Raw genomic sequence first — 26,166 nt, forward strand, 5'->3', positions numbered from 1 at the left:
TTTCAATGTATTTTCTAGCTATCTTATCTCTTTATTTGCATTGCTGAAAGAAGACCTGCAGGACCAGGGAAGTAGATTGTATGACCCAGTAGGTATTTCCTGTTACTAACTTACAATTAAAGATAATTGTGTTCCAGCCTGCAGTGTCACCACTTGTATGCTATCTTTATTACAGCTACGGTAAGATGTTTGGGGTATTTTTCCCAGTAAAATACTGGGAAATAGATCCAAAAAATGCACAACTGTCCTACCAAAAGCCCCTTAAAATCTGTCACTGTCTTTATGTTCAGTCTGTCAGTTTTGGTATTTTGATGACAGATGCCAGCTGTCATGTTCATGTTCTCATCTGATATCTGGTTTTCACAAAAAATTACTTTGAATGATAGCGTTTCATTTCTATTGCTTATCAAAGGACCGTGAGTTAGTCCAAAATATGTATATGAAGATCATTAATGTTTAAAGTCCTTTTTAAACGTAGACATGACAAAACTGATTTTCTGTGTTAGCTTTGAATCTCAGTCTATATATCTGTCTGTACATATGGATACATAGTGTGGATTTTCTTCTGAAAGCCTAAGACAGCTTGAGAAGTAGTTAACCATGAGAAATGGTTAAGTATGCTGTAAATACTTTTGCTTGGACTAATATTGCCTTAAAGGGAGTAATCTTTCGAAGATACAAACTTCATGTAGTAAAAATGTTTTAATTTAGGATGTTGCTGTTCTTTGCTGAATCAGTAAACAGAAATAAGGATTTCTAAACTTTTAATATATTGAAATATTTAACTTTCAATGTATTTCATTATTATTGAAATATGTCAATGAAATAATGAGGTGGTATAGGCCTGTGATACACTGAATAAAAGCATTAGTCCTAATGGAACGTATTGTATAATACATTTTTAAAAGAAAACTACTTTTTTAAATACCTATTCATGCGTTAAATTCAAATATATTTTTGGAGAAATAGAGAAAATTTCCAAATAAAAAAGTATTCTATTTTTTATTAAATATTTCAAGGAAATATTTCAATCACAAGATAAGAAGATGTATATAGTCTAAGACTGTTTACAACTAGAAGGTGAATTTAGGCTTTAGCATGCTCAGTCAACTTCAGCTTGACCTGAGAATCAGTTCCCCAGACTCTTATGTTGGTAACCTTCCTTACCCAAAATGGGAACTTTGAGTGATTCAAATTACTGCTAAAATATACTCAGTGTTGTTCAGACTGCTAAAAGCTTTTTTACAAAAAGGAGCTGGAACCTTGTGGTGGGTGATGGGAGCGATAGTGGGTATAAGTTTGTAATAAGGAGAGACTTTTTCATTTTATATTTTACCCCTGTCAGTAGCTGTGAGTGCTGAGTTCTGGGAAGCAGCACAGGGAGGCTTTATGGGAAGCTTTTATCTCGATTTCATCCCTAGGTTCAGGCACTGTATTGTCTGTGGAAGTGGAAAGATTCTGTGCATAGGAAATGTGCTAAAAAGTCTTTATTTACTTTTTGAATACTCAAAAACTGTGTCCCCTTGAAAATGAAGTTTTACAATCCAGGAAGTTCTTTATGCAGAATTTAAAGTATCCTCAAGGATATTTTGAACATACTAAGCAGCTCAGAATTGGCTCATTAACTGTTACATGAATAAGACAAAAAAAAGGATTATTATTGTCATGTAAAGTATCTGTGTGTATTCTCTTACATTTTATGCTTATATCACTGAACAGCAAAAGGCTATGGTTTTTGTTTTGTTTGTTTTTCAACAGGCAGCTTCTGAGTTTACCCCTCTCACTATCAGAAGAAGAATTGCGTAGAATGAGGCAAGAGTTGCATTGCTGCTTCTCTCAGGTGGACAGCAGCTTGGCTTGGCCCAAAATAAGAGCGAGAACCTTGCTTCAGGCTTTCGAGGTCGAGCAGAGGGATGCGGAGGTGCTGAAAGTTGACCAGAATTTAGCAGTGACCAGTAAACAGGTGGGAATGATGTAGGATCAGTGTGGGGATATAGAAGGGTTCTCTGGTATGTCTGCAGGTTGTTGGCCTTGCCTGCATATACAGGTCCAGACCTTCTTCATAGGTGTGACAGCAGTGCACATTTCTTCTGTTTGCGTGGACCAGTGGACCTTAAAGATAATTGGGCATCAATTAGACACATTTTTTTCACATACATCTGCATATTATTTCTGCTGATTGCATGTCCTCCAGCTTTCCCAAGAAGGTGGCATAGTTACAAGGAAGCAGACAGGTGGCAAAAAGGGGCTGCATCTTGCAGGGGAGTCCACTAAAATGCCAAAAATCTGAGCGGTGCTGAGGCTGGCTCTGAATACTAGGGACAAGTTGGGTCCTTTACAGCATAGATTGAAGATTTTCCTGGCAGCCCCTACAGTGCTAAATTTGACACTAAATCAAGGAGTTTCTGTAAGGGAATGTCATGCATTGTCTTGTCAGTTTGCGAAACTAAAGTTCCTGAATTAGTTGGACTTGTTTAGCAAGAATTTGGGCTTCATTTCCATTTTTAGTTTCCAAAAGAGTTGGGCATATACAGTGGGTTGGGTTTTGTGGCTTAGGGTGTGTTTTCTTTGTTGTTCTTTATGTTTGTTTATTTCAAATCTAAATATGTAGAAGATAAGGCATACTCAGAGTTGGAAAGATATTCCCAACAAGGAATCTGTCTATAAATCCTAGCTGTTTTTTAAATAACTCTGTGAAGGATGTTTAATTCCTTCAGTAAAATGTAAAACCTAAAATCATAAATTATATTCAATTCTTTAAATAGGAGGAGGGGGGAAGTGTTTCCTTTATGAATTGTATCTGATAACATCATAAAAAGGAGAACATTCCCTTGCTTTGATTTGGTTCAGTTATGTTTTCTAAACATGTAAGCTAACTTGGGTTAATTATAGTAGGAATTAGCCTAGTTCAAGACCTTAATAATTTCTAAAGTACTGAAGAAAGGAGATGACTTGGTAAAGCCTTATAGTTGAACAGATGTTATCATTTCCCCAAGAGTACATTATACTTAGTTGATATTCTTGTAAAGAAATATAAAGGTCACGAATAATTTGATTACATGGAGTGTTGCCCCTTAATACTATCATGGTTCAGTTGTGATTCATATACTGTGTCTTGAAAAACAATGTAGTTCTTAAATTAATATTCTTTGTTCATTTTAACCATGCTGAGGGGACTGTTTCAGTTAAAAGCTCTTATTATCACTGCTAAACCTTGTTAAAATCAAATCTGTGTGCTAGCAGATTTCATGGAAAGGATGAATATATAATTTTACTTTGAAAGAAATTAGAAAAGGTAATTAGCAACTTTGTCTGAAAGGAGTCTTCTGAATGAATAGGGCAGCATCTTCATTTCAGAAACATTTTCTCAGTGAATGTCATCCTTGACGTGTATCATTAATAGGTGGATCTGTCAATAATAGCAAGTAATAATGTTAGCGTCCTCATATACTTCTTACAAATAAAGCATTTCGTACTCATCTACTTACAGCCGCATTCTAAAGTGAAAAAAAATGGATCCAGGAATAGAAATAAGATGGATATTTTGAAGAAATCTTTACAGGACAAAATTTTCATTTATGAAGACTCTGTGAAAGATGAAAATTTGAATAAGGTAAGTGTCTTCTACATTACTAAAATGATCTCTAGTAATTAATGACTGTCAGTTTTCTATCAGTGTGAATAAGAACCAGATAAAAAGGCATATGGTGTGGTGGCATGATGCATGCTTCTACTCTTCCCTGCTTTTATAAAGGTGTTGAATTTCAAGTTTAAGAGATTCGACGTTGTTTTAACTTTTCCACCTTAGTTACAGAACTGATTTAATGTGTCACCTTTTTTTTCTTCCAGTGGTTCTGGGACTTGGCACATGCATGATTGCATAATTCCCAGAGATCCTGTGGCTTTCCTAGTTAGGCTTTCAAAACATGGAAGGTGCTTCACTGCATACTTCACTGAGCAAGATTTAGTTCTTTAATGTCTCCTAATGCTACTGAAAAGCCTGGAATGGGTTCTTAGATCAAAGACTTCTTGCGTAAGGGCTGAGTTTATTTGTACAGATCTTATTGAAAGAGAGCTTGATTCTGGTGGGTATCTATCTTTTAAAAGGCTCACCAGCCCCAGTATATAGTTAATCCTTAAGGAATGAGTGGGACCAATGCCAATATGGAATTTTGGAAGATTATTCCTTCTCTGCCAGCAGATGTTCCATGAGGTCTTGTTTGCGTTCTTTAACCTTTCTCTCCTTCTCTTTTCCACTTGTAAAATATGGGTAATACTACTTTTGTATATTGGGGGAGTGTTGCAATGGTAACTGTGGTAGACATAGGTGGTGCACAGCTGTAAGAGCTATGCAGAATAAGCAGGTGACGCTGGTAGATAAAAAGTAGTTTCGCAGATGATTGCAGTATCTATTTTAGTACCAAATTGGACAAAAATCTGGTTTTGCACCTCTTTCCTATGCTTTTTATGCCTTAACCTCCAAAATTTAGATATTTTTAATTTTTTTTACAAGTACTGAATACTTATTTGGTATGAATATTGCCTTACATTTTTGTTAGAATCTTGTTTTAAAATTGGAAATTTAGCTTCCCTAGGCCTCATTGTTTAAGTTTTATATGTACCACCTGGCATACCCGTTGTTTGCATTGTATGGCTGCACATTAGTTACAAAAAGCCAGTTGCTTTGGGCTTTTCCTAGTAAGGAGGCTAAACTACTAAGGAAGATCGTTACTTCACACTTTATCATTAGAATCATAGAATCATAGAATAATTAGGGTTGGAAAGGACCTTAAGATCATCTAGTTCCAATTGCCTTGCCATGGGCAGGGACACCTCCCACTATATAGTGGGACTATATGGAATATGTGTCCCACATTAGGACACAGAAGTATTGCAGTTGACCTCATGTTGATCACAGAATCAGAGTTTCTTTCTTTTGCCGCTAGAGTTTCTTACCTCATTCCTCATTTAAAATCTTAACACTTCTAAGTTTTGCATTAATATGAACACTTCTGTCGTCTTCCTCAAAATTAACCATCTGAAGTTGCACAGCCAGTTCAAGCAGGGAAGAAGAACAATGGAGCAGTACAACTCTGCTATATTTCACCTGCTTTCACTGCTGCAGACTTCATATGGTATCATGAGTTCTATCTCTCTACAGGATGGCTGTAAAATGGTTTCCAGCTAATGCTTATGAAAGCAGCAGCAGTGTGTGTTTTGTGACACGGTAAAACAGGCACAGCAGAGACCAACTCATAGGAGATGATGAGCTGGGAAGCCACGGCAGGAAGTTTGATGCCTTATCTTGGAGCATCTGAGAGAATCATTGACCTCACTGTGAAAATCTTCAAAACCAGACGTTATCTATTTTTGTGTTTTGTAGCTGGTTTGAGTTGTCTTATTTAGTGATAGGACAAGGGGTAACGGGTTAAAACTTAAAACGGGGGAAGTTTAGATTGCATATAAGGAGGAAGTTCTTTACTGTGAGGGTGGTGAGGCACTGGAATGGTTTGCCTGGGTAAGCTGTGAATGCTTCATCCCTGGCGGTGTTCAAGCCAGGTTGGATCCTTGGGTGGCATGGTTTAGTGGGAGGTGTCCCTGCCCGTGGCAGGGGGGTTTGAACCGGATGATCTTAAGGTCAAGGTCCTTTCCAACCCTAACTATTCTATGATTCTATGATTCTGTTTCTGGTTATGCATGAGGAAGTAGCTCTTCCTTTCTGAAATAGAAGTTAATTTATGTCAGAAGAAACAGAATAGTAAAAATGCCAACATTCATGGAATCACAGAATCCTAGAATGGTTTGGGTTGGAAGTGACCTTAAAGCTCATCTAGTTGCACTCCTCAACTCCTCATTCTTTAGTCTATTTTCCCTGCTGGGCTTATAAAACCCAATAATAATATTTGCTTGAGAAATGACTTAAGGTTGCAGGTAAATAAGTATATTTTCAGATTATTCCCTTTATTTGTAATATATAGGACTGAGACAGAACTAGTTAGCAATTAGTCTGAACTAAATATGGAATTTAAAAGTCAGTGTTTTAAAGCAATGGACTAACCATAGTGCATTTACAGCACTGGCAATTTTTTTATGTAGTTTGAATGTTTCAGGTGGAATCAAGAGCAAATGTTCAGACCTATGAGAGTGGATTCACTATCACCAAAGTAGTCTGACACTATATGTCAAATAATATGATATCAAGCAGTGTACTGCAGTACTCTGATATAATAAAAGGCTTCAAGAATGGCCAGGGGATATTAGTTTATAACTAGTTTATAATTTAGTTTGTAATTAATATTTGATCCAGCTTCTACTGAAATTGCTTTCTGTGTCACACTGAAGTCAGATGTACTTGCAAGCTTTGGTTTTCACAAATGTATTTCTGTTTGCAGAGCTGTGATTTCAAAGCTGACAAGAGGCAGAAGAAACTCAGGTGACTAGGGACAGTAGTACCAGTTGAATAATGCAACATTTTATTTGGTTACAAGTAGTTACTTTACTGTATAATGTTGAATAGATGCTGAATGAAAAAGCTGAACATCATTCCCGTAGAATCATAAAATACTTTGTGCTGGAAGGGACCTTCAAAGGTCATCTAGTCCAACCCCCCCTGCAATGAGCAGGGACATCATCAGATCAGGTTGTTCAGAGCCCTGCCCAACCTGACCTTGAATATTTCCAGGGATGGGTCATCTGCCACCTCTCTAGGAAACCTGTTTCAGTGCTCCAACATCCTTATCATAAACTAATGTCTTCCTTATATCCTCTTTCTTTTTAAAACCATTACGCCTTGTCCTGTCACAACAAAACAGTTTGACTGCATTTTTCTTATAAGCCCACTTTATGTCCTGAAAGGCTTCAGTAAGGATGCCCTGGAGCCTTCTCTTCTGCAGGCTGAACAATCCCAGCTGTCTGAGCCTTTCTTCAAATCCCTTGTATTTGGGCATGCTTAACACATGGCTTCATACATAGTAATATGCAAATAGTACCTAGTTTCGCAGTTTGGACCATAAATCTTATGATTTATGGAATATACTGAACATATATAAAATCCCTGTTATTTAAGTGGTTGACAAAAGTATAAGTGTTTCTTTCATCAGTGGCATCTCTTGCCTTTTAATTTAGATGCAATTATAATACACATTTTGTGTCTCCTTATAAGTGAACTTGAGTTGTCATACTGCATTACCATCCTTATTCATTATTCATTTTAATGGGTTCAGACTTACGCTAAAGGTGATCACTCATTTACCCATTCATGTATTCATTCATCTATCCCCAGATTTCAAATATGTATAATTCATTTAAAATCCTTGTGTCTGAAACTGAGCCTCCTGTGAAGAAGCTTAAACTGAAGCTGAACTTTAAATTCAGTGGTGTGCACACACCTGTCAAAACATTTCTGTGTAATTTTCCACATTTCTAGAGGTTTGGAGCACTTCCTGTCCCTAAACCACAAAGGCAGCCTTCAGATATTACTTACTAATTTTCTGTCTTATAAAACAAATCATACCTCAAGCATATATTTTCCCCTTTCTGGAGATCTTGTAAGAATTTGTGTATTTTGGTAGGCAGTATCTTAGACATATAACTAAAAGCTGGAAGAAAAGAAAGATGAGCTCTTGGTGTGTGCATGTTGTCACAACTCATTCAAGCTGGTAGTGTTGCAATATTCTTATTAGTTAAGAGGCTGCCATAATACATTGAATAGTGAGCATCACATAGACTCTAAAGCATTAGTCTTTTTGGAAACTTCTAGTGAGGAAGGTCTGCTTGAATTTCCTCTCCCCTTCCTGCCCCCTGTTCCTTGAATAGATGCTATTGTGATAAAAATCATAATACAAATCATTTAGTCTCTTGCAACAAAAAATTGGTGGTTCTCATCCATCTTCATTTTCCTGCTTTTAAGTCAAATCAAAACTCAACATTGCCAAAGTTTTGAAAGGTGGCTTATGGCATTAGTTGTCCAGCCTGGTTCATTTCTAACATATATTGCCCCTTAAAGTGATGTCTGCTGTAGTGATGAATCTCCCTGAGCATCTTACTAGACAGCAACTGTTGTTAGCTAAGTGTTGAGTGAATGGCTGAATCAGATACAAATTCCTTGCCTTCCTTTAGAAGCTATTTCTCCTGGTATTCTCTTTAAGAATCACCTAAAAGTGGAACAACTTTCACTGATGAAAAGAGGGATGGAGGCAAGTAAATGGAAACTTCACAACTGAGACCTTAAAAAATTAAGAGTCTGGCAATACAGCTCTGAAAATTGACAGTTGCTTTTGAGAACATTGTGTTGTGTCACAGTGATCAGTAGTACAACAATAAATTCAACATGCCTTTCAGAACAAAAATGTGAATCTTATTTGTGCACAGGCTTTTCAAGAAAGGTTATTTTTTTTTCTGAAGAAAGATGTAATTTTTTTAATTATTTTTTTTTGTTTTAAATATTTACCTTGGCTCTGAGGTATGGAATCGGCTTAGTTCTAGGTCTTAGTCTTACATCACTGGTTTATAAGAATATGTTGAAGTAACACTTTGGATTTTTAAAATCATAGAATTATAGAATAGTTAGGGTTGGAAAGGACCTTAAGATCATCAAGTTCCAACCCCCATGCCATGAGCAGGGGCACCTCACAGTAGACCATAAACCAGAACAAACTGAGTTAGAATGGGCTTGGCAGTCTTGTGCAATCTATATCAGTCATGACCTGTAGCATGTTCTGCAGAAGTTTCTATCTTTGATTTCCTGTCAGTGCTGCCAGAGTACAGCCTACACCTTTGAATGCTTCTCAACTACTGAAATGGAAGTTTAAATGAGATGCTAAAGTTACTTGCTCTTTGCTAAAAAACAAGTTTTGTTTTTGGAAAACAAAAGGCCCAAAATTCTGTTTAATAGGTTTCTTGCCTACCTGCAAAGAATGTAGAAAATATGTATAAAAATATAGTCATCATAATCATTTATTATTGACTTTTTTCCTACTGATAAGTGAAACATAGAAACAAGCAATAGGTATTTCTGGGTTCTTTTTGAACAAGTACTGGAAGGCATCTCGGCTCTTTTCCCATGAACTCCCATTTTTGGCCATCTCTTCTGCTCTTCAGTCACTGCCTAGCATGTTCAGAAATAACAGCTTAGTGTTCAGGATTTTAGTTACTGTATTTCCAGTACAATCCTGAGGTTGAATTCTCCTCTTAACTCAAAAATCACAGGTGTTTATTTGTAACACATATGCTTACTTATTATTCAGTGTCACACACCTGCATTATTCAAGATCAATTTGTTAGATCAACAGTAATGTTGAAAGGCAGTGACTGTCTTTTATGATGGAGGTTTGTTAAAAATATCAAGAAAATGAATCTTGCCTCCACTTTGTGTCTGTACAATGATTTCTTACTGTCTTGTAATTGGTTTAATTCACATTAGGGGGAAACATTTCCTGAAGGTTACCTTTCATCCATTGCATTCAAGGACATTCCAGGTGATATAATGGAGACTTTGGAGAATATTACATGGGCATGAGACTATCACAAGTATATTTGGTTCCAAATCACATTTTAAATTTCGCTCTATCTACTGGATAATAGAATTGGTATGATACGTAATAGCATTTAGCAGATCTCTTACCAAAATTTCCAGAGAAAAATCATGAACATCATGTTACATATTTATCATCTTATGGGTCTAAAAACTTGGTGGAAGTCTCCTTAAATGCTCCTTTAAGGTTCATTGTTGATGGAGTCAATAATGTGTAATTCTGATTAGCATGAACAGAAAGCTAATAAGGTTTTAATGTTTTGAGTACATACTGTCTCTATTTATGCAGAGATAGTCTGAGAGGCAAAATCAGGTCTTGTGCCAATGGGAAGAAGATACAATATATAAAGACTCTGGTTGACCTGTTACAGTGTTGTAGTTCATGCTTGCAGGTCTTTATTGTTCTTATTTTATTGACTTGCAAAACCATAGACAGGTGGATTCTGCGTATAAAGGTATACCACAGGATGCCTGCCATGCTAAGGTATTAACTGTGTAGGTATCTCAATTACATACAGATGTTCTGTGTTCAAAGAACAGACCTCTTCCTGTTCTTTAAGACAGGGCCCAAACTTCATGAGATAAATACTTTTCCATAGAATGCAAATGTGAATGTCTGTGCTCAGATGCCACAGTGACAGTAAACTTGTTGCTTGAGCACTGCTGTTAAAATAATACTGTAAAATCTAATTTCTGAGAATTCTATTATTTTTTTTGTATGCTGTGAAACCTATCAGATTAGATTTATCAGGACCAAAAGATAATTTAGAGGTAGTGAGGAAAAACCCTGCACTCTGATACCCAGCAGTGTATAGATGGCTTTTTCTTTGCTTAACTTTATTCTTAAAGTCCCCTGTGAAAAGCTGTAGTTGATACCAACACCAAATAATGGAGTTGGAGCTCTCTTAGAACCATAAAATGGTTTGTGTTGGAAGAAACTTCAAAGTTCATTCAGTTCCAACCCACTGCCATGGTCAGGGACACTCTACACTAGACCAGGTTGCTTAAAGGACAATCCGACTTGGCCTTGGACACTTCCAGCTATGGGGCAGCCACAGCTTCTCTAGGCAACTTGTGCCAGTGGTTGGATGTGCTTTCTCTCTCTGTGTCTTCTCTGTCTCACAGTCCCAACTTTTGGAGCCATGTGGATAATAAAGGGAGAGAGAATGAAATTAAACATAATTATTTCCTGACTTTGAGGATTCATCTACCCAAGTGTTAGATATGCAGCAGTGCCTAACTTAGACATCCATACCTATATGACACTGGAAACACATTTTGTAGGATACAAAACATACAGATAAGTACCTTTTCCTTGGCTTTGACTTAAAATGTCAAGCTTAAATGGAAGCATGTAAAAGAGGGTAATTGCAGTTGGGTGCAGTCCACCCTGTGCTGCAGAAAAATGGTTACAGTGGCAATATCGCTGACTATGAATATCAGTGCTATAGCGTCAAAAGCTCATCAATCACATTGCATTTGAGTGTGTGCTTGCACATGCTGTATTTGCCTTTCACCCTTGGATAGTTTCCGTGGATGTCCCATCAAATGTGTGGCAGCGACATAGATACTGAGTTAAATCATGTTGATTTAATCCTGTTTAATGTCAATTCTATCCAGTTTTAATCTTGTTTGAAATCCATTACTTTTGATTTACAGTTTAACTTTTGTTTTACATAAGATTTTTGGTTATTTGTTTAAAGAATAGTAGGTTGAATTTCATTGGTCAGTATTTATTATGAGTTTGATAGTAATTACAGTCTTTCTAGAAAGTTTGTATTTTTGCTAAAACAGGGATGTATTTTATCTTCCCATTTAACCAACCACATAGGTAAGCATAGGTTTATTTGTATTTTTAATTTTTACTTATATTAAAAATTATATAGACACTCTATTTTAGGTTTGTATTTAGTATTAAAGTTGTGACTACCCTAAAACAAAGCCTGATCTCTTTGAAATGTCTGACCATACTGTAATATTTTTTTTTATCACTTAAACACGGTAAAATCTTGGGATTTAATGTCAAAAACACTTTTTAAAACAATGTATTATATTGTAAGATAACAGAATTGATTTCTTCAGTGCTTTAACCTGCTTGTTAATTACAGAGTAATAAAACCATGGGCATGCATGATGATGTTTTCATGAGGTTTTCTGTTAACCTTTTTATCTTTTGTGGTTTGGTATTTTTTAGGTTAAGCACGAGTTGCTGCTTGAGAAAGAGTGTCAGCTGCGCGACCTGGAAAATAAACTCGGAGAGTATATTGCTGCTTTAGCCTTTCAGAAGACTGTTAAAAAATCCAAAATGTTGGAGCTGTATACTGCTATCATAAGTGTGCAAGCTTTGCTCTTTGAACAGCTGAGCACGTCAAAAGCCCTGTCAAAACTGGAATGTATTCAGATTTTAGAAGCACACAACCCTGTAAGTAATGAAGTTGTGAAAAGGAAAAATTTCTCTTAGGAGACAGCAACTATCACAGTAGCTTAGTTGACTTTGATTTAGCTGTGCTGATTTGTAGCTCCTGATTGTCCAGTATTTAATTTCTGTGATTATGAGCTTTAATGCACTCAGTTAAAGGAATAAAGTGAAAAACAGTAGTAGAGCCAGGAATGACTGTGCATCATTATGATTTATTTTTATTATAATGGCATCCAGAAATTTACGGTGTATTTTGATGGCTAATTATTATTAGTGACTTATCGATTGCAAGGAAGATAACTGGGAAGTGATTGTGAGTCATGACTGAGATAGTGTGTAAATTGTCATGACTTTGTTACAAAGTTGACCATGTTATATTGCTATCCTTATGGTAAAATCCATAACCACATGATATGCTTAAGTCATTGAGCTTTTAAAGATTATATATACAGCCTCCTACCTGTCTCTGTCTCCCTCCAAGCGCATTTACACCATTTAAATAGCAGAAACTTTGGAAAGGCCGCCTCCCTTCATCGTATTTATTATATACTTGGTGTGTGCCAGTTTTCTGAACCTTTTTTAATAATTCAGTGCTTTGTATTCATAAGGATTTTTTTTTTTTTTACATCTGCTTTTTGCAGTCATCCAAGTGAGGCTTGCGAGAGCACTGGAGTCGAACCGACAAAATGGGTTTTTAAGAGCAAAACCTCTTTGCTAGAGGGCATCATTAGATAGCTATTGCTGTGAAAACTCCTGGTTAAATTTTAATGCTTTCATCTCTACAGCGTTTCTCTTTGCATGGCAGCTAGAATGCTTATATGATTCCAGCTTTGCTTAAATTTGTAGAAAATCTGTAGAAAATAGTGAAATTCTATGTAGACAGAGTATTATAAAAATAATTTAATCTGAAGTTACTGCCTTTTATGCAGTAAGGCAGCTCTTGGAAGAGGTTGCTTTTAGGTTGTCTGTCCTTGAACAGATGAAGAAAAAGCATTGAAGGAGGGATGGAAGAGAGACCTGGAGTAGCTAACGCTGGATTTTTTTATCCAGTGTGCATGAACTGATTTAAGACCTATTTTGGAGGAAAAAATATTTTAGGCATTGTTTAAAGAACCTGTTAGGCTTGGATTGCAGGGGCTGTTTCCTGGTGATGAAACCTCTTTCTCTTGCTGTGGTTTTGTCTAACTCCTTTGTCCAACTATCTGGCAAATTTTAACACCTGTTGCTTTAAAACAAATACATCAGATTACAGGGGATGCCCTAATGCTGACAACATCAGTGATCGTTTTGCCAATCAGTGAAGCAAACATGTGGCTGTATGTGAGTTTGCTTCGTCCCCTTAGAGATAACAAGTTACACAGTTTCACAGTTTCACAGTATTCTAGAGATTGGAAGGGACCTCAAAAGATCATCTAGTGCAATCCCCCTGCAGGAGCGCCTAGATAATGTTACACAGGAATGTGCCCAGGTGGGTTTTGAATGTCTCCAGGGAAGGAGACTCCACAACCTCCCTGGGCAGCCTGTTCCAGTGTTCCGTCACCCTCACTGAGAAGAAGTTTCTTCTCAAGTTTAAGTGGAACCTCTTGTGTTCCAGTTTGTACCCATTACCCCTTGTCTTTTCATTGTGTGCCACTGAGTAGAGCCTGGCTCCATCCTCGTGACACTCCCCCTTTATATATTTATATACACTAATAAGGTCACCCCTCAGTCTCCTCTTCTCTAAACTATAGAGACCCAGCTCCCTCAGTCTTTCCTCATAAGGGAGATGCTCCACTCCCTTAATCATCTTAGTTAATAACCAATTTTGGTGTTGGATCTAAGCACTAATGTCAAATCTTGCTGACCAAGAAGCAGACACTTACTTAAAGATGCTGTGCTCCAGTGAATCTGTAGTCTGAATAGAGCTGATGGGATGGAGGAATAGATCAAAATTCAGCATTTTCTCCAAGATACAAGTTGAGAAATAGGGCACTGAAATACTAAGAAACTTAAAAGGTTCAGGTCAGACAATGACGTTGGAAAAGTGGACTGTGGAACTTCCCTTCTGATGTCTAGTTTGACTCTGACCAAAGAAAGATCTTCGTCATGAGGGATAAAGTTCACTTATTAAGACTTTGGCGTTTAACCCAAAGAGCATAGTATTTTAACCCTAATTTTATCACACTAAATGTGAACTATTGTTTTTTCACATAACTCATTGATATTAGCTGTTTATTCAGTAGAACTAAATCTGCTTAAGATTTAACTCAGTCTGAGTTTCTCAAGCTCTTTTCAGAGGCTTTATGCAGCTTATAGATGAATCCTAATGGTGCCATTCTTTTGTTTGAATCTGAGCCATGCTGATAGTGTACTTTGTAGATGTCCTCTACAGTGGAAGGTTTCAGAGGGCACTGACCTTTAACACAGTGAAAATTGACTCATATCTTTTGGCATTGTTCTGATATTCCTGGTCTGCAAGTCATGTTTGGCGAAGCCATGCAATGAATTTGAAAGTGTAATGACTGCAAGTGGCTGGGTAGAATGAGAAATGAATAATATCAGAAATTTTGGTACCATCTTTTTTCTTGTCTCCAAATGAAATTCACTCTTCCAAGTTAAATTCTGACTTTTTATCCTTATGTCTTTTCACCCTGTAGGAGATTGAAGAACTTGACAGGAAGCTGGAGTATGAGATGTTGCATAAGGAGTCAGCTCAGCAGCAGCACCATCTAATGAGCAGACAGAGGTGGAGTCTGGATGGCTTGGGACTTTCAAGTGAAGCTGTAGAAACAAATGCAGACAGACAGGTGACAGTTCTGCTAAGACAGGCTATGAATAAATGTGGGCAATTTATAAATCTGCATCAGCAAAGGTAAGTCCTTTGGTCTCAGGTTCTATAAGCAGTCCTTATAAACCATAAGATAATTACGAACAGCAGGCTAAATATTCTGCTGTTGGGGAGGAACTATGCATGTGTTTGAAGAGTGCATTTTTGTGATGTAGCCCAGAGCATAACTGAGGAATCTTGGGAATATTGAAATAAGAAACATGAAATAATAATAACCTAGTTGTGTATAGATTATGCTGTGTTTCATGGCAATCACCATTTCTTGATGGCGATAGTGGAAAAATAATAATACTCCTTAGCAGCAAGGAGGAGAAGAATTTCAGTCCTGTTCCTTTGACTCCAAAGAAGATAGGTAGCAACGTGATCTGCAGGGGTCAGGGGAACTAACTGAGATGATTTAAATTAAATTTCCATCTCAACTGTCACAGTGTAGACTGAATTCCCTGTCACACAGTCATTTTTGATAGGATATATAAACTCTGCCTTAGAGACAGGCTCAGTTTTCACTTTTCCCTGGCCTATTTTTATGTAAAGGTATCAGTGACCAAAAAAAAGATATATAGAAATATCTGTCTGCTCATGAAGGTTGCCTAACAAAAATAGGTGGTAATGTGCAAAATTGCAAAGTATTGTATTACCTTCAATAGGGTTACAGGAGTTAGGTATTACATTTCTATGTATATTGTACAGTATTAAAAGCCTACCACATTTCAAGATACATGTATGATCCTGAGAGGATGTTTTTCATTACAAAGAGGAATTCCTGTGAAACAATTGATATATTTAAAATGGCTTTGAGAGGCTTTGAGTGGAGTTACAGCACTCTTAAAGCTGTTTCAATTCTGAACATGCTGGAGCTCTACTCAATGTAGATTAATGACTCTTATCTTGCAGAAGTGAAGAGTCACTAGAAAAGCAAGTAAGTTACTGATTTGTGGATGCTACTGTAGAGATCGCTCAGTGATGCCTTCAAAGAAACAGCAACTAGCCTTTACTGTTTACCTGAAAACTTAATGGAAGAAACAAATTTTGTACTTTTACCAAGTGACACAAGGATGGCTTCATGGTTCGGTCCAGAAACAAAAAAAAACCACCACTAGTGAGGGAATTAGCTCTTTACTATTATATTCCAGCAATAAAGATCCACAACTTGCCATAAACTGTGGTGATGAAATTTAAAGAGGATGGGGACAGGTTGAATCGTGTCACATTGGAGCAACTCTGGATATGAATTGCATGCAAGAGCATAGCTTTAGATTCTGCTGTCATGTTTGTTTGGTGGTTCAGGGAAGAAGGGAAAAGAATTTGGCTTATTTTAGAAGTTACACTGTTCACCCAGCTTTGCTGACAGGAAGGCACGCTTCCTGAATGGATGACTTTCAGATATTGTTTTCTGTAATACAGTTGTTGCGCCTGGGAAGACTTCAATATTAATTCTGTCTTTCACTTCAGCTTGAGAGATGAGCAATGGAATTGCGTGGTGCTTGAAGATCTCCTGGAAAATATAGAAATGGATGCATTATTGGCACTTTATAGTCAGGTAAGCATGAAATTGAGCAAAGCTGCCAAGTTTAAATTAAGGCTGTATCTGAAAATAAGCTTTTCTTCTTTTTTGGGAAGTGTTATAAGTGTATTTGGAGTGACTATCTGCTAATAGTGGCTCCCAATTCTGCTGTTAGGTGTCTATATTATCATTTATTTAATTCTGACCTGCTTTCGGCCTTTTGAATTTTACTGAGTTATATTTTTTTTATTCGCTTAAAAATCCTTTCAGGGTGTTCTCCTGTTGCATTTCATTCTGTAGAGAACTAAATTGCCCGAGTTTCTGGTTTACAGGTAGATTTACAGTCTGATTTTCATGTAACAGGACAAGGGATTTGTTTAGGTTTTAATCAGGAATGGTTGCATTGATTGTGTTACAAAACTAGAAGATAGACAGACTGCTAGTTAAGTTTTCTAGTATCATTACTCATAGCGTTTTTTAGAAGAGTGTCACCTCTTCAGGTATTGGCTGCCTGTCAGTCCCACAAAAGGCGTTAAAAATGAATCACTGCTGTCCTCAAGTGCTATCTGCAGGCCTTGGTTGAGATATGTAACTGGTGTTAGAAAAGTGACTCAGCATTGGAGCTTTTTGCATACAAACATCTTTCCTCTCAGGAACAAGTGTGGTTGCAGTCACATGAATCATAAATTCAGAGCTTCAGAAGTCAGCAAGCAAAGGGAAGAATCATTTTGACTAAGGGTCTTTCAGCTTTCCCTGTGCCTTAGCTTGTTTCTGCTCAGTTTTGTGAACTCTGTTGTCTCCCGAGTTAGATGTCTATTTTAAGTCAGCTGCTCTCATGAAGAATTGGAGTGAGACTCTTGTATACTTTTTTCTGTGTTAGGATATTCACCCGGAAGGTAGCACATGTTTTCAGACCCGTACTCTGATTTAGGTAAGGAATTTGCATCACAGTCTCTTAAAGTTCACTGGAGGGTGGTAATCCCTTCAGTCTCTGCCTCTCATGGGGACACTCAGGCTCCATTCAGAGTCAAGTCCTTTTGCAAGTCCTTCCTTACCTCTGAATATCTGGCAGCCTTATGGCTAAAGCTCTGTCCTGGAATAGAAGATCTCAGAGTGGGAATTCAGACTTTGTCTTAACACTTTCCAGAGCATCCTATCCTCTGGGCATAATAATAGAAACATCAAAAGCACATTCTGGTGTGTTGCAGTGTTACAGTTGGAGGTGTTTGCTGAAGAGGTCATGACCAGCGTTACCAGCCTTCCAGTTCTAAATCCAAGCTATATATTGCTGTAGAGTTTGGGGGCAGGGGGTGTGTGTGTTTAGTATTATTAGTATTATTATTTTCCTCTTTGATTTCCCCCCATCTCCTGTTGCAGCTGGTTTTTTTCAAACTGGCTTGCTATCCTGTCAGCCTTGACAGTTTTGGATATTTTAAGCAGATATGGCTCTCAGGAGCTACTGAATTCTGTTCCAGCCTTTAGTTCCTTCCCACTGTTTTCTGCCCCCAATGACCTACTGTGCATAAAGCTCCTAATATGTTATTGGGATTTCAGTGCATCCTACTGACACTGCAAAAAATTTCTGCTGCAGGCCTTTGATAAGGTGATATTTATCATAACCTTGATAAGGTTATATGGTATTTATGATGTAAATATTCATATGATGGTGAGCTTTAATCTTTATTTCTTTGTAACTTTAAACTTTATGTGTATTCATTTATGCTTCTTTAAAATAACTTGCGTAAAATGATCACCCACTATTTTCATTATTCATTCAGTTTTGGAATGGTGATGTGGGCAGTGACAGCTATAACACTTTTTAGAGGCACTATGAAATCAGAGGCTTTATTTTGCCCATTTTTAGTTGCATTTGTCTAATACTTCAAGATTCAGAGTTTTTTTTCTGGGAGAAAGATGATCTTTTGGCCTGTTCAGTGATCCTTTTTTTTTTCTGTGTGAAACAGGGAGGCTTCTGTGAATATTTTGCTGAAACATACAGTGCTTCAAGTACATCCCAAATATGGTAAATAGAAGTTAAGTCTTAGATAAAATAAATTCCATTCCACATCTGTGGAAAATAAGCGTTATAGCAGATAGAAAAATTGAAAATGCTTTGAAAGGTCCTTTGGCCTTTGCTGATCTTTCTCTGTACTAGTGTGGGTTAAATCAAAGGTCTTGGTTGGCCGCAGTCCTTTGAATTCTTCTTATACTGTTTGCTGGGATTTGTTTTTTTTTTCCCTAGTTCACTGTATGTTTATCTGACAAAATATGCTTCATCCCTGGCCATTATAAAGGCTTTAACAGCCCAGACCAACTCCTCCAGATTAGCACTACTGAGACCATTATCATAGTTTAATTTCAGTACTTTTAAATCTGCTGTTGCCTTGCAATCTTGGACTAATTGGAGAGACCATGTACAGTGTTTATTTAGCAATTTCATCGGCTGGCAAAACCAGTCAGCACTAAGTGGGAATTCTTAAAAGAGAGCATGAAGACTGCATTAATCTCATACTGTGGTTCTTATCTTGCCATACTCTTGGCATAGAAGCTTTGGAAGAAGATGCATGTAACAAGCCAGATGCTCAGCAGAAGAGTTCTTATCTTGCAAAGGATGTTGTGAAATGTTTTTCTGCTGATCTTGAGCTTGGTTGTCTCTGCTAGAGCCTCAGCATCTACCTCCCTCATAAAGGCATGAATTCAAGATTTGTGCCATGTTAAGATGAATGCCAACCTCCAGTCAATTGTGATGTCCCCAGCAGCCAGGACTGCTGATAACTGATTGGAAGTGGCTCAGGGAGCACTTCCACCAGTTCCTCAGTACCTTTGGATGGATCCCATCTAGCCCCATAGACATGTGTGTGTCTAAGTGGTGTACCAGATTGCTGACTATTTCCTCTTGGGTTACGGCAATTTAATTGTCTTCTGTGATGGTTGTTAAGTTTCTTGGGCATAGATGCACTGTGAAAGAGCTGCTGAACAGCATGGCATGTATTCTGCAAATTGAGAGGTTAAAATCATTGCTTTGCAGACATAAACTGAAAATGTCATAATTTTCACAGTATCCACTCCTCTTACCACCCTAGCAGGTAAACAGTGACCTTTGATAATTATAAATCTTGGTATCTTGAAGACAGAGATTTAAAAACATCACTGTCACTTCACTGCAGTTGAAAAACTGCACTCGCTGTTCAGTGTATACTTGGGGGACTGCTTTGTGTTTTGTTCATAAGGTTCCCTGAAGAAATAATTAATTTGTGTAAAAACGCATTCGATATCATTATGTATACCATTGGGGTTTCTGTGTTTATTCACATAAAGTGTAGCCCAGAGATATTCTGGGACATAATTTATTGAAATTCCATAAAACACATACTTATTTACCCTGCAGATATACAAAACATCTGTTCTCTGCAAGTATAAGTCCAACTATAACTCTGAACTTCAATATTCTTAACTGTAAAGAAGTATGTGCTTAGAGAAGACTAATTTATTATGGCTTAGAGTGCAACTTGTTCCTGCTTTTGGATGTGCTTATCGTGTGTATGATATGGGAATCAATTTTTAACTCTTCCCTCCTCCCTCATTTTCATATAAATTATGGAACACAGTACATTGGCAAGTATTCGGAAGCTATAGCCATTGTACCTCTGTATCTTGCACTCATTTGTTTCTTTTAAGAGGACTTTCCTCTTTAGGCTGGTTTTCAGAACTGTGCATGCAGCCCTCTCTGGAAAACCAGGTAATTTTTGCTTTCCTACATTGCATGTTTCAGCTTATCCTTATCAAGGCAGATCTAGGTGAATAACAGATTTGCTTGAATGATAGTCAGTTCAGGATCATAAGCCTCTGTCTGAGAAGTTTCTTTTAAATAAGCTCATAATATAGTCCCAGGTACACCAGTTGCATTCTGGGGACAGCAGATGATGCAGGCAGAGTGCCATGCGGAAACAGCACAGTAAGCTTGAAACACAGCACAGGTCGAGTTCACTGATTCTGCCATTAGTTGTTGAAATTCACATTGCTCAGTCCATATACTTAAAAGTAATTCTGCTGTGTGTAAACTACAATTCTTTCCTGGTTTTATTTTGACCATATAATATACCTGAAGAATCAGTCACCCCAAACTGGAGCGCTTTTGGTCTGACTGGTTAACCATTCCTGTATTTGCATGCACGTTCACTTCTTCCCGGTTCTGCAAGCCGCTCTGAATAGCTGTGAGCATCTGGAAATGCTGCTCACTGCTGGTGCATGTTCACACATCTGCACTCTCTTGGCCATACATATGTTAGATGCCAGTGGGCCCCTCTGCCACTTCGGTACTGGTGACAGCATTGTGGCACCTGGCAGGATTACTTAATTGTGAATTCTGCTGTGTTAGAAAAGCATTAAGGATTCCCTTTCAGTTCCCAAATCATAGTTGATGTGGAAAGGTAAGGGTCAGAGCGGAGAAAACGTTCTAAAGAGGAAATTATTTCAGAGGAAAGCAGTACTGATGTCATCTGTGTAGGAATTACTGACTTATAGGTCCTGAGACTATTCAGCCAAAAAGGGCAGAATACATCACAGAGATGTGTAATTTTTATTCTCACTTAATGTGTTTTTTGTAAGTTTCTGACAGAACAGTTTTAAAGACTAAAAGTACAACACAGTCTGTCTACAACTGTAGAATTTAAAATTAGGTGTCTGTATTAAGATTAAAGCTCTTATTTACATTCTTCTCCAGAGAAGAATCAGACCGTTTCCTGGCCTAAGCCAAAACAGACATCTCTTTTACCTCATTTTAGTTCCTGTTTAGGGTGAAGACATTGGATATTTTAGATACTGCATTAATTTCCTAATTTCTCCTCAAACTTAGGATTTTGTCTTGTTCATTTTAGTATCTCAGAGTTTCCATGGAAAACTTATAACAAGAACACTGTAAAACCCAGGAAGCTTTGGGGACATGGCTATTTTTCCTCCTTTCTGAGAGGAGTTATCTGCTTGGAGAATAGTCATGGGTTTTTATTTTTTGGCCATCAAAATTTGGGTTAGGACTTCATTGGGAGTGATTGCTTTGTTTGTTTTTACGTGGATTTAGCAGAAAGATTTGTCCTTTACAGGACATCCTTTTGGTAAAATGCCTTCTTGCAAAAGAAAAGAGTGATTTGATAATGGGTGTGTTTGCTGCTCTGGAAATTGGTCATGCAAAGCAAGAGGCAGAGTTCAAATATTTACTGTGACACATTGAATCCATTGTGGACAAAGAAATTGACTGTCTTCAAGCATGGTGGGACCTTGTAGGTTTTTTATGTGACATGGGCTTTGTAGTCATCTCCTCATCAAGTTTATAGGAGAGTCTGCAGAGCAGAGGTGACTCGGCTGTCATGAGTCATCTCGAACATTTGGCACATCTTACTTAACTTCACCTACCTGAGAAGCACGGATGGTTTGAATAGACTACAACAGTTTTTTTCTGGCATCCTTTGAGGAATTTAACTTGCTTTATTTTGCTCAGCTCTTTTCTTTCCATGTAGTTCTCAATACATTGGAGACTTTTCATATTTGTTACACAGACACGGGGTGTCTGCAGAAACAGCCCTGGAGACACAGTAGTTTTGAAAGCAGAGCAGAAAACAACAGGATTTTGGGGTTTGGAGGGGGAAATGGGGCTGGTTGATTGTCTAGGGAGCAACTACATTTGAACTTAGTCTATTTGAGCACTATGTTAATATGGTCTACTACTGACCTTTGGGCAAAAAAAGAGAGGACATTTGGAAAAAAAATAAACCCCAAACACCAAAACAAAACCAGATTTTTCCTTCACCTCTTAACAAATGTTATTACAAGCTGCTCTCTGAGTTTATCACAGAATCTTGTGGTAAGAGAGGCTGCACAATGAAGTGCTCAGCCCTGGCAACATATAAATGTTGTCATTAGGTTTCAGAGGCTATTTTTTCTCCCTTAATTTTGCAGAGCCCGGAATGTTATATAGCTTCATTACTATCTTGAAAGCATTTCTTCGTAATAGTACAAGCCATAAATTAACTAAACCTTACATGCTAGATTACGGTTGCATTGTGTTTTTTCAGACCGAAGGGCATCAAGTATATGCTCTAAGCACATACACTAAGATCAGCTGTTTTTTTAACACTGACATTTACTTTATCCAGAACGAAATGGGCAATCAAAATATATATGGGTAGAAACAGTGGCCATGGGACTGTGACCGTGACCGCTTGACACCAAAATTGTTGCCACTAACATGATTTTCAGTAATATTTTTTGTTTCTATAATGAATAATTCTTTTATTTTCAATGCAAAATTTATGCACTGATCCTCTAGGAGCTTCGGCTGGCAGGCTATTTGGCTAAACTGACACGGGTACCAATGAGGATGTTGCACAGGGTCCTGAATTTGTTGCTGCCCTCCAGCTCACAAAGTGAGATTCTTTCTGTCCTTGATTCAATCAGTAAATACTCAGATGGTGTTGCTGAAAGTGACAGTAATGCAGATGAGTCTGGCAGCTGTAAGAAAAGGTAAGCATGATATTTTTTGGTAGACCATTGCAAGAGAAGATTATTGCTTTGCATATGTGTATGTTTGCTGGACAAGCAGATTGACAGCAATATTAAAAATCACAGGTGCATAAGTTTCCTTTTGAAATATTTTTGTGGGGTAAAAATACTTTGAAAGTGTTACCTTATTTTATGAAATATTTAAACTATAATAAATTGACAAAAAGATAATACATTGTATAACTTTTGGAGTTAAGTGGTTGTTTTATAGATGTATAAATCTAGTTCTGATCATTTTCTTTCTCTTTAATTGGAGTTTATGAAAATATTTTGCTTCCAGCATTTGTATTTATAATATTCTAGCACACTTGATTTCAGGAGTATAGAACTCCTAATGATATAAAGGAGGTCCTTCTTTCTAATAATAAAAGTTTCAACCTTGCGCCTTTGTAGTTCAGTATAGAAGTCCCAAGTGGCCACTGGTTTACCCTCTACTCACGGAGAAGGTTCATCTCCCAAAGCCTTTATCCCTTCATTTTATCTCCATTAGCTGTGCAGCTAACATGGAGGTGCTCCCAGATGCTCTCTCCCAACTCCCTGCCATGACATGGGAAGGAAAGAAAAGCAGATGTTGTGGCATTGGTCCCTCTAGTTGTCAAACATGAGTTGTCAAGGAACAGATAAGGGTCCTTGGGACCATGCCCTGAGGTGTGATCTTAGCTGATTTAAATGATTTGTGGCAGGGCAGTAAGCAAATACTTGAATGCTCTTACTGACTGTACTCATGGTATTACTGTCATGGGTTTGGTAGCTAAAATTAGAAAGGGGAGGAAAGTGTGTTTATTTGGAGATTTGCTGCTGGGAATTTTTTCCTTTCCTACTCCTTCAGGAAGAACCAAGAGTTGTGGCAAGCACTGGAGAACAAATTAAGGCAAGATCTGATAAACAAAAGTCTGGAAAAATTCCCTTCTCTAAACAAGAGAAAAGACAGGTAAGGAGAAAACAGGAATAAACACACATATTTGTTTTTAATACTTTATTTAGTCTCCAAGGTTTCTCTTTTATCTGTTAGAAATCAGAATATAAGTTCATAAATGCACGTAATAAGCAGTAATAGTAAATGCCTAAAAAGATTTTTCTGTACATATGTACAAAGCTCACATATTTTTCATATGCACTGCCTGTCTTCTGTATGCTTATTTATTATAAGGCTAACTTTCCTTACGCAATTTTGTATCTCATAAAACAATATATGAATTATTTGGGATTGGAATGGAAATTACAATTCTGTCGGTTGAAATTCTGTTTTCTTTAGCTTCTGAAGTTGCCACTTCCATGTGAGGATATGACACAGGAAATTGTGCTTATTTTTGACCAAATTTTCTTTTTTTTTTCAATTTTTTTTTTTTTTGATTACTGTAGCTTGATAAAGAAGAAACAACTTGCCCTCTTGGAAAAAGCACCATTCATTCATCTTGGATGTTCACCTACACAGCCTGCTATGGAACGGACTGATCCACCTGGTTCTTTGAACACTACAACTGCTGAATCCATAGAGCTATTAGACACAGGGGAGAAGGTATTTTTGTTCCGTGGACCCAGTGATCCAATTCTTCCTTTGCACAATTCTCCAAGGAAAAAGAAAAAGAACTTTCTTAATTCCAAAAAGGCTTCTCATGCAAATACGGACCCATAGGACAACTTCCCTTCATAGTGTCAATGGGGAAAGAGTTATTAAGAGTTACTTAAATTCCATAAAATAATGAGGAAGAAAGAGTGCAGTTTAAATAACACATGCATTGCTTTAGTCTCATGTGTCTGACATTGTAAATAGCTGCAGTGTAGAATGGCGCAGTTAGCAGTGTACATTGTGCATTTTTTATTCTTGTCAGTATATGATGCAGTAGGTGTAATATGGGTGGTTTATGACACACATGCAGGCAGGCAGCGCTCTGTGTTCCTTCGGTACATTTTGACCATTTTTGCACTGATTTTACTGTAGTTGTACTTTTACAAGTTATATAGAAAAGTTATTTATTATGCAAAGTAAGTACTGATTCACTATTTTTGTATTTATATATTCTTGTAATAAGCTGTGGTATAGCAGGCGACATGAGGAGATGAAGTGGATGACCCACAAGTCCTCTGTTCACTGACTTTCTGCTATTCTAGCTAATGTACTGTTTAATGTGTTCTTAATAGGCTTTGAATGTTACTTCTGCAGTCTCTGTTCTTTAGTGTTAGCTGGTAGTCCAGCTCTTCAGCATATACATATGTACTTGGCCTTGCATCCTGGAGTAACTTCAGTTTTTCACTGTTGTTTCTGAACTTACTACAGTTGAGCTGTGAATGTGGCTACAGTTCAAAACTGTGTTAAATATTTGCAGCCTGTTGCAGTCTCTTTTTTTTTTGGTGAAATAGCATCACACTTGCTTAGTAGAAAAGGGAAAAATGTAAATGGGCACGGAAAACTTTCACAAGCTTTTTTGATTGCAGTGCTGCCAACTGTCACAATTTTAGGTGGGTATTTTTTGAAGTTTTTATTCCTGGATTTCTCTAAATCAATGAGGATATCATTTTGCATTTCAAAAAGTGTTCACTTTAAAATCTGTTGACAGAAAGAAGCCTGTACATATAAACCCTAAATACAGGAAAAGGCTAATTAAAAGAAACATGTATAATACCTCATTTTGATCAAGTCTGCTTGGAGGGATTTTTTGACTCTCTTTGAATCTCTCTGAGGGTGCTATGATTATATATTTTGCAATTTTTCATGTATGGTATTTCTGTGTCTTTGTATTAATAGTGTGCCAATTTCATTTTAAAAATTAAAATGTTGCAGTATATGTGTGTGTGCAGTTGGCATCTATCCCAAGTGGGAAAAACATGTATTTTTACCCCACTTCTTTTGACAAGTTTAAATATTCATCCCACAGTAAACAGCAAGCAGCGTTTCATATTGCTATTAGCAGTAGAAAATGTATGCAGTAATTAGCCTAATAATCCCAATTATTTTTTGATTGCATTCTTCAGTCTTTTCATAGAAGTCATTGCTCTCACAGAAAGGAGTCTGTCAGCATTGTAGGAGTTCAGAATCACTATGTTTTAATGTGTCTTATATGTTGTCCCCAAGCATGGGTGGGTAAAAGTAGAATCTGTCCTACCGTGGTGCTAGGTCAGAGCTGAATAGGAGGAGATTGGGGTGTTTCAGAAAGGGGTTTGGCCCTATGCAAGAAAACCCAGTAGGAAAACCTGAGCTGTGGTCAGGGCTGCAAGGAGTAATTAAATGCTGAAGAACCCTCTCTTGAATGTGAGTCTCCTGAGATTTCTTTGCAAGCCTGAACTCTAGGCTGTTATAATAGGAAAGGGAAATGACAGTACTGATCGAA

General features: G+C 37.4%; 1 protein-coding gene across 8 annotated transcripts in view; it reads left to right on the top strand.

Moving 5' to 3' along the window:
- EVC2 (EvC ciliary complex subunit 2) overlaps positions 1-24,502 on the top strand; it is a 72,922-nt gene extending 48,420 nt beyond the window's left edge. For 6 of the 8 annotated variants that reach the window (XM_062636320.1, XM_062636321.1, XM_062636322.1 and 3 more), the window contains 8 exons: positions 1,763-1,963; positions 3,491-3,613; positions 11,727-11,954; positions 14,588-14,802; positions 16,231-16,318; positions 22,605-22,798; positions 23,667-23,768; positions 24,200-24,502. In XM_062636320.1, the coding sequence (XP_062492304.1) occupies positions 1,763-1,963; positions 3,491-3,613; positions 11,727-11,954; positions 14,588-14,802; positions 16,231-16,318; positions 22,605-22,798; positions 23,667-23,768; positions 24,200-24,473 (1,425 nt within the window). In that variant the 3' untranslated portion in view covers positions 24,474-24,502. Of the gene's footprint in view, positions 1-1,762; positions 1,964-3,490; positions 3,614-11,726; positions 11,955-14,587; positions 14,803-16,230; positions 16,319-21,381; positions 22,547-22,604; positions 22,799-23,666; positions 23,769-24,199 lie in introns of those variants that run through there. The other 2 variants (XR_009968037.1, XM_062636324.1) reach the window with 2 other exon arrangements.
- The last annotated feature ends 1,664 nt before the right edge of the window (positions 24,503-26,166 follow it).

This window comes from Pezoporus occidentalis, unplaced genomic scaffold, assembly GCF_034315485.1.
Source record: "Pezoporus occidentalis ecotype Australia unplaced genomic scaffold, CSIRO_AGI_Poc_V1 ctg48, whole genome shotgun sequence".
NCBI classification, from domain to species: Eukaryota; Metazoa; Chordata; class Aves; order Psittaciformes; family Psittacidae; genus Pezoporus; species Pezoporus occidentalis.